General features: G+C 36.9%; 1 protein-coding gene across 1 annotated transcript; it reads right to left on the reverse strand.

The window, feature by feature from the left end:
- Positions 1 to 1,434: 1,434 nt before the first annotated feature.
- On the reverse strand, positions 1,435 to 8,108 carry LOC121785893 (signal peptide peptidase-like 3). The gene is made up of 14 exons (XM_042184365.1): positions 7,749 to 8,108; positions 7,021 to 7,179; positions 6,177 to 6,288; positions 5,932 to 6,048; positions 4,914 to 5,071; positions 4,482 to 4,658; positions 4,220 to 4,254; positions 3,956 to 4,112; positions 3,447 to 3,500; positions 3,283 to 3,375; positions 2,778 to 2,920; positions 2,485 to 2,555; positions 1,891 to 1,974; positions 1,435 to 1,798 (listed from the first exon to the last, which is right to left on the reverse strand). The coding sequence occupies exons 1-14, from the start codon at positions 7,899 to 7,901 to the stop codon at positions 1,686 to 1,688; spliced, it is 1,626 nt and encodes a 541-aa protein (XP_042040299.1). The 5' UTR covers positions 7,902 to 8,108; the 3' UTR covers positions 1,435 to 1,685.
- Positions 8,109 to 16,695: the final 8,587 nt, after the last annotated feature.

A 16,695-nucleotide genomic window follows, 5' to 3' on the forward strand; every position in this document is an offset into this window, starting at 1 on the left:
AACAGGCTGGTCCCGCCAAGCAGGAAATAGTTGTAGGCGTTTGGTGATTCATATTTGGCTGACAACACGCAAGCAAAGTTCATGGTGTCTGACGTATATGTCCCTATCATTGCTCTATAATCCCCTCCGATACCCCTTCCGTCGATTTAAGCGGTAAACCGAAAATGGAACATTCAAATTATCCCTATCCAAGATGAATTAGTACTCCATATATTATAGTCTTAGTTCTACAGACACAAGTAGAACTCCATATATTATAGTCTTAGTCCTTCCCCTTTCCCTAAATCTCCTATTCTTACATTCCTCTGTTTTAGTTCCACGAATCAAATGCCTCCGACAAATCCCAGGAACTTGTGTCTAGTTGGGATGGATTATGGAATACATTAGGATTTAGGATTTAGCATGATTCATCTCTTCCGAAAGTCAAACATAACAGTGCGGGTCGGAGTGGAAATCAAGGACCATGCAAATTTATCTACGGAACACCGAACCAGCTTTTTTTTTGCCATGATTTGACCCCATTTGTGGTCATTTAATGAACACTATCCTTATTGACTACTCCCTCCGTCCCCGATTAAGAGTCACTCTTTTCCATTTCGGTCCATCCCCGATTAAGAGTCACTCTTCATACTTACTATATTTGGACATAAAAAATACCCTAAAAGTCAAAGAGGTCTCACATTCCACTACCTAACTCCATTTATTACACCACACATTCAAACATTTCCTTAAAACCCGTGCCCGGTCAAAGAGTGACTCCTAATTGAGGACGGATGGAGTATAATATATGGAGTACTACTTTATCCCGTGGGCTGTTTAGTCATTCCTCTTTTAGTAATACATTAGGATTTAGGTCAAGTGAATTTCTATTTTGGTACGTTCGTAAAATCTGGGAGTAAATAAATCGTGTGTTACTTCTTTTTACCCTAATCGAATACCCACCCATTCACAACTTCACACCAGGCGCCTTCTAGTCCAACTTCATCCACGGACGATACTTCATCACCAACACCATACGAGTTTCCAAATGATTGTAACAAGGAATTCGACGATTAAAGGTTTATTGGACGTTTATTTTTTTATGCGTGACCAATTGTCGATAATCAATTGTACTCTTATATACTCCCTCCGTCCGCAAATAGGAGTCTCATTTCTTTCCGGCACGAGTTTTAAGAAATGTTAAGGAAAGTAAGTGGAAGAAAGTTAGTCAAATATGAGTCTCACTTGTATGTATATATTAATTTCAAATGATGTGAAAGTGGAATGAGTTGGTGGAATATAAGGCTCTTTACCATTTATAGTAATAATGAACCGAGACTCCTATTCGCGGATAGACCAAAATGAAAAAAACATGACTCTTATTTGCTGACGGATGGTGTATGTTTTTAACTGGAACCGGATTACAATCTGTATATAAAGATCATACAAAATATATGTGGAGTGTAAGAAAACTTCATCATATCAACAAGAGAAATATTCCAAGTGCGTATACAATTAAAACAATTCAACCTAAGAAGTTGACGACTAGCCATTGAGACTTACCAAAAATATATACTCCTTTTTACGTTTACATCAAATCAAGGAAGAATGCTCGAGGATCATCAAGCGTAGTTGAAGAACGACGGAAAAAACAGTCAGGGATATTAGGGTCAATTCCGACCGTGTAGTAACAGATGTCTGGTTCATTAAGCTTCTTCTCCAGACACAAGTTGTTCATCTGATTCTCTGGTATCATCTGTGTCGTAGTTCCACATGAGTTTGGTCTCGCCTCTTATCCATCCCAACAAGACACAAGTTCCTGAGATTTGTCGAGAGTCATTTGATTCGTGGAACTAAAACAGAAAGGAATGTAAGAATAGGAGATTTAGAGAAAGGGGGAGGAATTCATACCCAGTGTACATGGAACTAGGTACAGAAGAGCTGGTTGGCCATGCCCGTCCATCAAGTACAACGCTAAGTATGTAAACAATAGGCCTGCAGCAAATGAAATACTTTTTCAGTAATTATTCACCATCCCAACTTCCCAATTCCTTCTCAAACGAAATCGAGCTAGGAGCGGGTATAGTCAAGAACCAAGGTAGTGATCATGGGTGCACACATCATAAAGTCAAGATTAAACTTTATTTTCTATTTTCGGCAGATTTAGTGTATATACCAAAAAAAAGCATCACATCCGTCTATTTTTATTAAATTCTAGTTCAATCATATTATAGCTATCAGACATGTAGTAAGTTCAGTTACTCAAGAAACAATATGTTGAGGCAATCTCACTACATGGAGAATTTACCACTTATATAAATATGTGTGTATATATTTGTACCATCTTGCTAGAAATGTAAACATGGAACTATTCAAGACATTTAAGGAAATCCAACATGTCTGATTTACTGATAGAACTAAGCAATTGGAAGACAATTAACATATCAGTGAAGGAAATAACTATTCATGGGCTCTAAAATATGACCACTTTGCAAGTATACTCACCAACTCCATAGCCGATTGACAACCACAGGAAGTATCCATTTAAGATCCCTTTCTCATTAGCTTTGTCAAATCTGCAACCCATAGATGGACGACTTCAGTCTCCAGATGAGGGAAACAGTTAGAATAATATTTTAACAATAGCAGGTTTCATTACTTGATTTATACGCATATCAGCACACAATTAAATTGATTAAACAGAAAACTTAACAAAAACGTATGGTACAAATATGAAATATTGCTCCTCTAATATTACATATCTCAATCAAATAATTATAGTGATATAAGTAAGATACCTAAAAGCGAAGGAGACTAACAGGCCGGGGAACAGAATATCCCCAAAGCCTATCATGTTATAACCATAATATGGGTCAGCAATTCGAGGAACTCTCAGAAGCATGGGGATTGATTCTCCACCGCTTTTGTCACCTTCAGCAACCTGAATGACATTAGAAGAACCTGAGGTCACGACAACTGAGATTAAAGAATGCAAGAGCAATGCTGATAATATCACCCAAATCTAGTTATTGATAAGATCCTACAAGCCAATCTGCAATGAGTAAGCACCACGACAAATTGAGGTATAGTTAAGATCCAAAGCAGAGGAAGCAATTTACGTACAGTAAAGATATCATATCATGCACCTCAGCTTTGTAAGACATTTTGAAAGGCAGACTATCTAACAAATTTTCATTTCAAATAAGTGAAAGCTTTAGAAGCAAAAGATGAATAAGATGACAGTATACAGAAGCTGTCAGGCTTACAAAATGAGGGAAACGAGAAGGGTACGTGTAAACTTACTGCGATCATAACACTGTCCTGGAATATAAATGGAGATAGGAAAACCCAAAAGATATCGTACACGAACGCACAGCACAAAAGTACTGTGGCAACCTGAAAGTTGGCATGAGATAAAAATTAATAGATGGTAAAATTATGTTTCCTAATAAAGTGTTTCCACATACCTTTATGTTTGGCAATTGAGCCAATTGTAAGACAGTTATCATCATACATATACCCTGACATTCACAAAAATTATCAATACAATTAAACTTTGGAGAAAATGATAATGGTTGTTGCAATTTTTAGAATGTCAAAGAAAATGTCAAAAAGGCCACATGCTCACAAACAAACAGGAAAACTGTCTCAATGGAGATATTCAGGACATATAGTAGTGAATCTGAGGATTTGGGTAAACATGATGTTCACAGAAAAACATGTGTCCTGGTGTACACAGTTACACATGGCAAATTAGTGTGAATATGCATATGTTGGATAATAATATTATTATTAGAAACTTAATCCAAGATCTTCACTAAATGAGATTTCTTAGAAGATGGAGAGATAAAAATAGACAATACATTGTAGATACTCATACAGGGTACATTTAGCTGGACATGAAATTGAATGATTTCATATTAAATCAATAAGGGCAAAGGAGACCAAGTTATTGTGCAGTGCAGCCAAAGCTTACAAGGATGTCTTGTCCAATCCAAGAGTAGGACTCCATCCGGGTAGCAGCCCAGGCAACAGCAAACAACACACAGAATATCAGAACAGCTAAAGAGAAGATGGAAACTTCCCCTAGAAGTGGCAGATTCATTCTCTTCTGTTCGCTACCCCTGAATTTGCTGCTCAAAAAGCAAAGCAAATACGAAGGTTACTATAGATTCATAAAACATTTAGTTGTCACAGAAACATCAGCGTTGCTGTTTTCAGAAACACAACTAAATCATACCTCAAGACCAATGAAACAATACAATTGTGCATTCCCTGATAATGACAAAATCATTAATGAGGTAAAAAGGTATTCACACAGTCACACTTGATCTCATTAGTTCTACGTTCCAATGAACACAAAAGACTAGGAAACACTTGAGCCTGTTTCCTTGTGCCAAGCAAACAAACATATTATAATGAAAGTATTTTTGAAACTGAATGTGCATCTAGATGATGAAATGATGATTGAGGATAAGTATAAAAATAGTAGTATTATTTACCTCAATACCTCCAATGCAGAAAAGTATGATCAGCAGCCAGATGAACCATGCAGACATAAAGAAATAAAGCAGTAGCAGAAAAGTTGACGCCGTTATAACAAAAACTATAGCACTTTTAGCACTTATATGGAGAATTTCCTTCTCTTCATCATCCTTGTCTGCGGCAGAACCAGAATCCTAACATAGATATAAAATATAATTAGGAATGCATGCATCACATGAATCAAACAAAAAAGAAATGAAGTACTGATTTCTAAAGTAAAACGGTCAAATGTAAAAAATAAAAGAAACACTATCAGATATGAACAACGAGAAGCATATCACATCCATCAGCTAATTGTAATCCAAGTCTAATCCATATAACCACCTTTACACTAGGAATCAGTATTTGTATGAACAAGAACATAAAAGCACAATACGAAATTCAGGAACCTGTGGTGACAATTCATTATATTGCACATCAGTTTGCTTTGATCCAGTGATTTCCGACCAAAGTGAAGCAAAAACTACTGTCCCAACAGCCATCAACCACAAGAATATCACTGAGTAGTCTAAAATTGGCCGATCTGGGGAGTATAATAGAAGCTCAACTGTTTCATCAGAAATAGATGTGAGAAATTCGAAATTATAAAAGAAAGACACTATTTTAAGATAAATACCATCTCAGTCCTTTAAAAACAGAAACTTTTGAAACGGCACGGGTTTTAATGCATAATGGTTAGGTTAAATAAGAGAGAGAGATAGAAAGAAAAAGTGATTAAAGTATAGCTAAAGGAGAATGGGTCCCACCTCATCAAAGAGAGAAGATTTCCTCAAATAGAAAGTTTCTAATTTTAAGGGACGGACCAAAATGGAAATAGTTTCTATTTTTAAAGGACGGAGGTAATAACAAACATAGACACCAAAAGCATTTAGGAAAATTAGGCAGTGGGCTTCTTTTTACCACCATCTGTTACCGGGAAAGTGTTTCAACATGCCAATTCCAATCATATATGCTCTACCAGATTACATATGTACATGTCCAAGCTGCAATAATACCACATTTATAATTCGACCAACATTGGTTTTGGAAATATTCACTTAGTTTACTTTTGTTATGTGCACGGGTATAGTGACTTATGTCTGAAAAGGATAGCTCCACAAGAGCTAGCAATAGCTACAGAGTCAAGCCAACTGAACTCCATCATTTCTCCTGACTGCTCTAAATGTACAATTATCACTTAATGTTCAAAATGCAAGTATGAATTGGAGAAGAAAATAAGAACATACAAAACACTGCTACCACGTTCTGAAAATTTACCAAAAATATTAAAATAACAGTCAACTGGTTAGAAAAAATAGATAAAGGTACTTGAGAATAGATGGTGAAAACATATAAGAGAGCCAAGTAACATCACTCTGAAATACCTACTCAAAAATATTCTCACCAAAGCATATAAGCGTGTATTACCTTTTCCACCATTAGCCATGGATTTCTTTAGTTCCTCTCCTCCTGACTTGGAGATTGTAATAACAGGAATCGTGATATTTAAAGTAGTATCATTCCCACAACTCATCTGCACAAGACCTATGAAGTTCAAGCAAAGTAGAATCCATTAAAAACCAAGTGGGATTAACTCAGAGAATATATGGGGCATTAAGAAATGCAACGCTACATCAAAATAACATAATATATGCATCAGCAGTATAGCTAACCTTCCTCATCATTTATCACTATCAGTGCTGCTGCTTCCCCAGCTTGAGCAACTTTAGCCTTAGTTGTAAAGATGCAATCACCACGTACTGTCAGTGCAATAGAGCCTGATACCTGCAGGATAACAGAAAAGACCCTTAGTGTTATGGTTCAAAAACTAGCTACGATGATATTTTAGTTGCTTCCTAATGGAGGACAAAGCGTGATCCTTTCATACTGAACTCTGCTTCATCAAGCTATGAAATAAAACTCATATATCAACAGTGCATCCAGCCTGCACCACTACTTTTAAGTCCATCTCTATTGATTATAAGAGCTCTTAATTTATACAAAAAAGCTTCCTAGTAATTTTTATGATATTCATCTTTACTACAAGCTGTCCTACAATGTAAGTTCCAAATCGACCTAGAAACTAGCAGTAATCTCATATTCCGAATTATGACTTTAAACAATCCAATATAGACTAGTTCTTGATGTCTGAGATCTATCCCATAATAGACCAATGTAGCAGCAGGAAGCAGGCCCTTCATTTCTTAGAAGTTAGACCAAGGTAATTACACAAGCCTTCATTCCATTGTAGCTTCAGTTAGTTGTAGTTTCTTATCCTTTTTGTATTACATATTTTAGCTGATAAATAGCACTTAGAATGCTGTGGCCAGTACCATAAACTGTATCCAATTGGACCATCTGGCCAGAGATAAACTCATGATCAGGCTTAAACTGCCAAAAAATTATTCCAACTATAGAGGTTTTAAGGAGAATTGGTCACTAGTCATAGAGCACTTAGAGTGCATCAAAATCCTAACAAAAATAGTATGACAGAAAATAAAAGTATTATAAAAATACATTAGAAGACGAGAGTGAACAGCCATTTAAAGGATCTGCAAAAACAGCCGAGAAACGGTGGCCTTCTTCAGCATGAGCAGGTAACACAGACCCAAAATCGGCAGTTAATCCACCTATTGCCTCCTTCTCCACACCATCTACCCACCTTTTGACCTTAACCTGGAAAGCAAAGAAAGAAATTAGCACATGAATGAACATTTTTCTTTTCAGCATCATGATTAGGAAGTCGAGACAAAACATAGCTAGAAAAGAGGTGTAAATTTGAGTTAGCATCCGAAAACCACTAGTCAGCATCATATTCCTCCACTGTCAAACTTAATCATCACCACACAAGAATAACTAATAAATTCCTTCTCTGGCACCTATAAATTCATAGTACAACCGAATGTCGTCCTAGTTTAACTTGTTCCTATTGAGTGATCACAAACGATCACAGGTCGACCACATCAACAAGCACAAAGACGTGATAGTGAGCCTAAGTTGCTTCTCCCGCATGATTGCCCATAGTTATCGCTTTTTCCAAACCTAATCAGCCTCAAACATTATTGAGCTTAGATATTCTTCAGCTGCATGTTGCTATCCAAAACCCACGAACATACGCACACACACACACCAATGTGGGTATAATGGAATATGAGCGATTGAATTAACAACAATTCAGGCACATCAAGACCCCAAAAAATATTAAAATCTCTGAAACAACCATGGAGGTCGGATCATTTACATACCAATCGGAAGTCGTTACCGCAGGTAGCGGATTCATTGTCGGGGGAAGCTCGAGAAACATCATCTCCGATAACAATCGATGACAGGAACAACAAAAGGATCCCCAATTGCAATGCAACAGCCAAACTTGCAGACCGTTGAAATGGTGCAGCCATACCTAAAATTTAGGAATTCTGCTAATTAATCAGTCGCAGATACAATGCGTATCATCGGCTTGCCAATTTATGCATACGATTTCGAGGAGGGAATTTACAGGTAAGAGATCAAAGCAATCAGTCCATATTCAAAATTTAGAGATTAAAATGGGGGAAAACATTTTGAGGGAAAATAGGATATCGTGGAAATTAACAAGGATGCACCCTATAATTAAGTTTATTTACATATTGCATCTTTAGATTTAAAGGATTGTGATTTGCAACCACTATCATCAGTTTCTTGGCTATTGCATCCTTTTTTCACATCGCATTAGTCATTTATACATGGTAAATATTCAATTTTGCTACATCCTTATTATTTAACATAAATATTCCTAGTTTAAGATGATGTAATCTGGTAGACATATAAAAGCACAGTGGCTGAATTTTGCAGAACATTTTTAAGTGGAAATTGAAATATTTGGAACATTTTGTTAGAGCACTGAAACAATGGATCAAATTAAATATTTACGAATAAATGAATTATACATTTTTTTTGTTTTATTATATCTTAACATGAGAATGCATTGCTCGTAAACTTGAAAATCATAGAGGCACGGGTCATATATGATTGTTCTATAATGGACTTTTTTTCTACAATTGTTGAGGTTCTTACAATGATTGGAAAGAATGGCTCCATTTCGGATTAAGGGGAAAACTTAAGGCATTTTGTACTCGCGTGAGCTTTTTAATTTTGTTTTTATAACAGAACAAATGACTATTTATTTGGTTACACTAACCATCTGTATTTTATTTTGCAAAGAATTGATCAATATATTATTAATACTATGAAATTTATCACTCTAACCAATGATCAATTATAAAAAATGAGATAGAGTGGATGGGAGATTCAATTGAACAAGAGGTAATTTCAATTTTCAATAATTGTGTCACATTGTTCTGGATATTGAAAGCTCATTATATTTCTTAAGGAATATCAAAACGGTTTGATTAACAAGTTTCATATCTTCATCGTATTTGAGTTGATGTATTTATAGAGGTAATTTGATGAGTTTAACATCAAGTCGATCAAATGTATTGCTTGCTTCAATCCTAAAGTTTGATTATCTTCTTTTGACAATGAAAATGTACTTAAACAGTCAAATTTGCCACATTTTATCCTTCTCAATTTTCGAACATTGTTTTGACGGCTGGAGTGTCAACTCAATACATTCATAGAAGATATGAAATGAGATAATGATTTTTAAAATTTCCAAGATATTAGTTCTCTTTTGATGAAATTTTTTGAAACCGAGAAATGTAGATTATTTTCTTGTGTTTTTCTTATCAAATTGATTTTGATTCTTCATGTTGCTTCTACAAGTATAGTAGAGTATTTTCTAGAATAATGTTTTTGAAGAATAAGTTGTTAAATAATATGGGAGATCAATCTTTAAATGATTATTTGGTCTTTTTCATTAAGGAAGATGTGTTTTGCAAGTTTTCGATGACAAGGTAAAATCAATCGCTTTGAATAAATGTAGACATGCCAAAAAATAAATTAGGTGATGTGTAATTCTTTTTATTTTTGCCATTTGGCATACGACTCGTACCCCGAATAAAAAATCCTAGATATCTCGACGTTGTAAATATGTCAATTCTAAGAGGACCAAACAAATTAAAGATAATGACAACAAGCATTGCAAATATCGACATTACTTAAAATTGATGAGAAATGATATTTTAACATTTTAGTATGATCATAAGAAAACCTGAAATCACAAAACAAAGCACACAAGTGGGCACGCTTGTGCCAAGTTATTCATATTTAAAAGAAACGGATATGACAACTACAGACGTAGTTCCTCATTGCGCTTTCACGAAGAAGGTGGCGACGGAGGTGTATGAGCAAAAGGGTTTCTGAAGAATGGAGGAGCTTTTGGCGGAGGAGGAGGAGGAGATGGAGGAGGAGGTGGAGATGGAGGTTTGGGGGCAAAAGGGTTCGTGAATAACGGAGGTAAATGAGCAAAAGGGTTTCTAAAGAATGGAAAACCTCGTGGCGAATGATGAGATGGAGCTTTTTGCGGAGAAGAAGGTGATGGAGCTTTTTGCGGAGAAGAAGGTGATGGAGCTTCCGAGTAAGACGGAGCTGGAGCTTCTAGGGACCACGGAGATGGAGCTTCTGGGGAAGACGGAGCTGGAGCATTAGGCAAGGATGGAGTTAATGGAGGAGCTTGTGGCGAAGATGGAGGTGGAGATGGAGTTGACTGACGAGGTTCCGGCAAAAATGGTGGTGGAGCATTGGACAAGGATGGAGTTGAGGGAGGAGCTTCTGGCGAAAATGGAAGTGGAGCATTGGGCAAGGATGGAGTTAAGGGATGAGCTTGTGGCGAAGATGGAGGTGAAGATGGAGTTGACTAAGGAGGTTCCGGCAAAAATGGTGGTGGAGATTTGGGCAAGGATGGAGTTGATGGAGCAGCTTGTGGCAAAGGAGGAGGTGGAGATGGAGTTGACTAAGGAGGTTCTGGCAAAGACGGTGGTGGAGCATTGGGCAAGGATGGAGTTGAGGGAGGAGCTTCTGGCAAAGACGGAGGTGGAGTTGACTGAGGAGGTTCTGGCGAAGACGGTAGTGGAGCATTGGGCAAGGATGGAGTTGAGGGAGGAGCTTCTAGAGAAGACGGAGGTGGAGGTGGAGGTGGAGTTTGAAGAAAAACAATAAATATCATGTTTGTAGAAGAAAGCATTATAGCTGTATTTCCGGAAATAGATGTGTTGAAAAAACTAAATAAACTCTTTACATAACATCTCTATTTATACTATGCTAGGAATGATCTAGAATTTTGATTTAACCTAAAGAAATATACCAACAAAACTCTGCCACCCAGGCGACAAAATCACAACAATAATACTCATCAAAGGACATCTCTCTTTTCTCCTGTGAGCACGTCTTTCCAGCAACGAGCATGTACTTGGTCCTCACCCTGAGTTGGCATCTTATCCATGTTGAGCATCTTGATGCCTTTGCTCTCACAATCAATTATCTCTTTCTCATCTTCAATCATCATGCCATGCTCGTCAACAGATGATCTCGAGCTAGGCATATTCTCAACAGAGTTGGCAGAGGAGAGGTTCTGGCGAAGACGGTGGTGGAGCATTGGGCAAGGATGGAGTTGAGGAAGGAGCTTCTGGCGAAGACGGAGTTGGAGGTGGAGTTGACTGAGGAGGTTTTGGTAAAGACGGTGGTGGAGCATTTGGGCAAGGATGGAGTTGAGGGAGGAGCTTCTGGCGAAGACAGAGGTGGAGGTGGAGGTGGAGTTGACTGAGGAGGTTCTGGCGAAGACGGTGGTGGAGCATTGGGCAAGGATGGAGTTGAGGGAGGAGCTTCTGGCGAAGACGGAGGTGGAGGTGGAGGTGGAGTTGACTGAGGAGGTTCTGGCGAAGACAGTGGTGGAGCATTGGGCAAGGATGGAGTTGAGGGAGGGGCTTGTGGCGAAGACAATGGTGGAGCTTTGGGCAAGGATGGAGTTAACGAGGGGGCATCTGGCGAAGGCGGAGGTGGAGGTGGAGGTGGAGCTTTGGGAAATAAAGGATGTTTATAATATGGCCATTGCCACCAGTAATAGGGAAAGAAGTCCACCGGAGGCTGAGACGTCTCATGGGCAGCAGCCTGGAAGAGGGGGAGGTCGAGAAGGACTAGGACACAAATGAACCGACGAGAATCCATTTTGTGATCCTCCGTTTTTTTTCCTTGCAATACATGTACATCTGTTTCTCGCTATTTATTATAGTGTGTTACAATAGAACTAGCTCTTGTTAATCAATGACGAATCCAGGAAATCAAACTAGTCGTATTGAAAAAATAATTAATAATATTGCATGTCTTATGTTAGGCATGATAATTAATTAATTCAAATATCGATATTTTAAAAATATAAAAAACACATCACACAACTTTATACTCCATAATTTAATTGTTTAAGTTGTGATAAAACACTCAAGATTATTTATTATACCTAGCCAAGTTTAATTTTTTAGGTCATTTCCCTTCTTGATGCCTTGGCGATTACCTAATTAGTTTTTACTTTATTTAGGCAATTACTTAATTAGCTTTTACGTATTTGGGCCAACAATTAATTGTGTGTATGTAAGTTGGTATTTAGTATTACTACTGAGTAGTCCTACCTATCAAGATATTCGTCCAAATTATACCTAAATTAGGATTGATTGATCACACCAAATCAATATAGTCATGCAATTACATAAAATTGTCTATTTATATCTTAACCATTATAAATATGATTCAAGCATACCGAAAGAAGCACCTAACATTGACAAGTCGAATGAGAATAGGAGGAAAAATGCGTTCATATGTTGCTTGGACTTGAACACCAAATTATTGTGGATGGGTGAAGGGCGTGTCTTTATAGAGTTTCAATTGTATTTATAATTTGGTGATCTCATTAATTGTAATTTATGATATAATAAAATAAAAATGAAATATAAACCGTTCTAATATGAAATACATTATGTGTCAATGATGGCCACAAATAGGAGTAACATAAACGGTAAAAAAAAACAACGGTCAACACGTGTAAATATATAATACTTAAGTTTTTGTAAATATATAATACTAATTAAACAAAAGAATATTAAATTATGATAATTGCCTCATTTATAAGGCAATGTTTCAATTGAGTCAAGTCAAAGTCAAGCCAAATTAAACAAAATCAAGCATTAAATAAGAGCGTAATCTATCAATTAGTGTGCAACTATCTAGTACACTATCTCCAATTTATAGATATATTTATAAACACGCTAAATATTAAATTTTCTGTCCAAATTTGCTCTAGGTTAAAGAAAGTATTATTATTATATTAAATATCATGGATTTATTTTCTACCATTATAAAGGTTTATTGGAAAGAATGGCTCTATTTTACTTTTGTACTTACTAAAATTATTTAATTTTGGTTTTTTTGCTCAACTAAGAGCACACACAATGGATAGGGGATAGAGATGCCACGCCATTTGGGGCGTTCTAGCGAGTTGCACCATACATTGCAGGTGAAGTGAGGGGGCTGGGACAGGATGGTGGACGGGAGGGCGTCCTACAGCAGACGCCTATTATAAAGCTCATGTGACGGCCCGTCTTTTTCCACTCTTTTTTTTTTATTTTATTTTAATTATTTTAAAAAACATCAAGTGATTAAGCGTACGTAGCTTTTTCCATGCTTATACGATGACCAATGGTATAGTTTAATCTATGAAATCACGTCTCAATTCTCAATTACTTAGTCTGCATTCATGACACCGCGAAGGATTTCTAAATATATGCATGTGAATCGAGGTTGTTGCAAAGGAAATGCTTTGCCCATCAAAATGTGTATTGTCGATAGGGTTGGAACGGTACGGTATACCGCGCCGAAATGGCCATATCGCATACCGTACCGTACCGTGCGGTATGACCAAAAATCATACCTTTACCATACCGCTTTTGTCGGTATACCGCAATTGCGGTATACAATTGTGGTATACCGAAAAGTCGGTATACCAAAATTTAGATATCGTTACCGTACCGCTTTTGTCGGTATACCGTACCGTGATTTTGGTATATCGCAATATGCGGTACACCGCGGTATACCGTGATTTCCGGTATATACCGCAATTGCGGTCTATACCGTATTTGCGGTATGATGCGGTATAACGCAGTATACCGCGATATATACAAAATGCATACATTTGCCGTACCTAAAACTGTCGGTACGGTATGATACCGTACCGAAAAGTACGGTATACCGAAAATTCGGTATTTTCTATATTTTTCGGTACGGTAAGTGCAGTATTTCGGTATATTTTCTCAGCCCTAATTGTCGATAAGGAACATTAAATGCATTGTTGGGCCACTTTACTTTCACTGGTAAGAATTTGGGCCGGCCGGTGGGAGTTTTTATGTTTGGGCTGATTTCTTTTTTTTTTCAAAATGGACTTAGAGCATATGCAGCGGTGAATAGGACGACGTCCGTCCGTCCGTGCCAGCAGCACGCCACCGCTGTCCGCCGCTGCGCTCTTGCCGCTGGCGCGGCGCTGCTCGATGCATCGACCACGTCCGTGCCAGCGAGCAGCGTACGTGGCAGCCTCCCGTTGGCCAACGGCATAGCCGTTGGCAATTTAAATTTTTTTTAAAAAAATCGGATTTTAATTAAAAAATCCGATTAAAAATAAAAAAAATATTTTCCCACTTCCCAAAAAATTATATCCGTTTTCTACCCACTTTTAATTTATTTTTCAATTTTTCCCCAAAAATACACATTTTCATCTATAAATACCTCTACTTCCACACCCAAAAATTCACACCACACTACACAATTCTCATCTAAATTCTCTCATTTCCATTCTCAATTCTCAATCTTTCTTTCACTCTTACTCTTACAACAAAACAATGTTCGGCCACGGCGATCACCCCTCCGGCTCCCACGGTTGGAACCCCGATTGGTTCGGTTCACAAGTCATAGGCAACTTCGATCGCATGTGGCGATGATACGGGGTCTCCAAACAACATTGGGGGTAGAGCCGAATGAATAGTCATCCACGATGGTAATTTTTATTTTTTAGGTGTTTAATTATGTAATTTTTAGGATTTTAATTATGTAATTTTTAATTTTTAGTATTTTAATTATGTAATTTTTAGTATTTTAATTATGTAATTTTTAATTTTTTTTGTAATTTGTAATGTGGGTGTTGTGCTCTTGCCTAAGAGCATGGAGTAAAAGTGGGACTGGGCCCACATCCGTGCTCGTTGGCAAGAGCACGGATGTGGATGCTCTTATTTCCTAAAGTGATTGGGTCGATAATTGAGGAGATTGGTGGACTAGATATATTATATATAACGGGCTATAACTAACTAATTACTTAGTTGATGAACATAATTAATTAAATTTTCTGATTTAATTAAATATTAATTTTTAAAAGAAGCGCATTGCTTATGGAGGGACGGTGAAAGTAGTTATTTATCGTGCGACTCATAACCCAAATCAAATATTTTATATAGTATACGTTAATGGCAAAGAGGCCGTACAATAAATAATATAGTTAACCATGTCAATTCTAAGACGACCAAGAACAAATGAAAAGATAATGACTACAAGCATTATAAGGTACTGATATCAACATGAATTAAAATAGATGAAAAATACATATTAGTACTATGATAAGAAAACCTGAAATCACAACTTAAAAAGTGAAACAAAGCACACAAGTGGGCACGGCACGTACGCTTGTGCCAAGTTATTCCTATTGAAGAGAAGAAGAGGTGACAACAACAGACAGACGTAGTTCCTCATGGCGTTTTTCGAGGAGGTGGAGTTTTGGGAGCAAAAGGGTTGGTGAAGAACGGCGGAGCTTTTAGCAACGGAGGAGATGGAGTTGTGGGAGTAAAAGGGTTTGTGAGGAACGGAGGAGCTTTTGGCGGTGGAGCGAATGGATTTATAGAAAACGGAGGAGCTTTGGGCAATGGCGGAATTGATGGAAATGGAGGAGGAGCTTTGGGCAAGGACGGACTTTCGGGAAACGGTAGTTTAGGCCACCGGAGAAAGGGAAAGAAGTCGGTTGGAGGCTGAGTTGCATGTAGGTGGAGGAGGAGGACTAGGACGCAAACATGAAACCGACGAGAATCCATTTTTATGATCCTTGTGTTTTTTGGTTTCTTGCAATACATGTATGGTCTGTTTTTTATTATTTATCATACAATGGAACTAGCTCTTAGCTTGTTAGTAGAAAACACTCTACATTATTTAGCATACCTAGCTAAGTTATAATTTAATTGGTGCCTTTAGTGATTACTCCTACTTGATTAGTTATTACTCCTTCCCTTTAATTGCCTCATTTTCTTTATGACAAAAAAAATCAATCTCACTTACTTTATTCTCTCTCATATTTTATTCTCTTCCTACTTTGTTTAATTTCTGTTTAACTCATTCAACACAACTTTTTTTAATTATATTCGTTTAGAAAAGAAACCCCTAAAGTAACGTGAAACGGAATTGAGTAATGTGAGTCTTATCTTTATATATTAGTTTATAATAATGTGTACACGAGATGAGATTAGTGGAATGCGGGGCTAAAAATGAACTGAGACTCTTATCAGGAACAGACCGGAAAAAAAATAGACTTGTAATAGCGTACGGATGGATTACTAATTAGTCGTAGTTATCATATATTCGTCCAAACTATACCTAAACTAGGATTGATTGATCACACCAGAACAATATACTCAATACAATTATAAAATTGATTGATTCAGTTATTACCGCAAGAAGCATCCAACACTAACAAGTTGAATAAGAACTGGAAAAAAAATGCGTGCATATATTGCTTGGACTTAAAACACCAAATAACTGTAAACTGTGGTTGGATTAAGTGCGTATCATTATAGAGTTTCGATAGTATTTGTAATTTAATGATCTCATTAATTGTTATTTATGAGATAGAAAAAGAAAATGAAATATAAACAGTTTTAATATGAAACATATGTCCATGACATCCAAAAATGATGTGTACATGTATTAAATGAAATGACATTCAATGGAGTAATTTGATTGTCTCATTTAAAGGCATTGTTTCAATCGAACTGAAGTCAAAGCCAAACCAAATTAAATCAAAACAAGCACTAAATTAGAGCATAATCTACTACAAGTCTATAACTAGCATATTTATAAGGGATATTGATCTCTAAAATCATGAACTTTGCTCATCTTTTGGTATTTCCTATGAACTTTGAAATTAGTCTAAAAAATCACAAACTTTACATTTTGTTTATT

This window comes from Salvia splendens, chromosome 22 (genome assembly GCF_004379255.2).
Source record: "Salvia splendens isolate huo1 chromosome 22, SspV2, whole genome shotgun sequence".
In the NCBI taxonomy this organism is placed as follows: domain Eukaryota; kingdom Viridiplantae; phylum Streptophyta; class Magnoliopsida; order Lamiales; family Lamiaceae; genus Salvia; species Salvia splendens.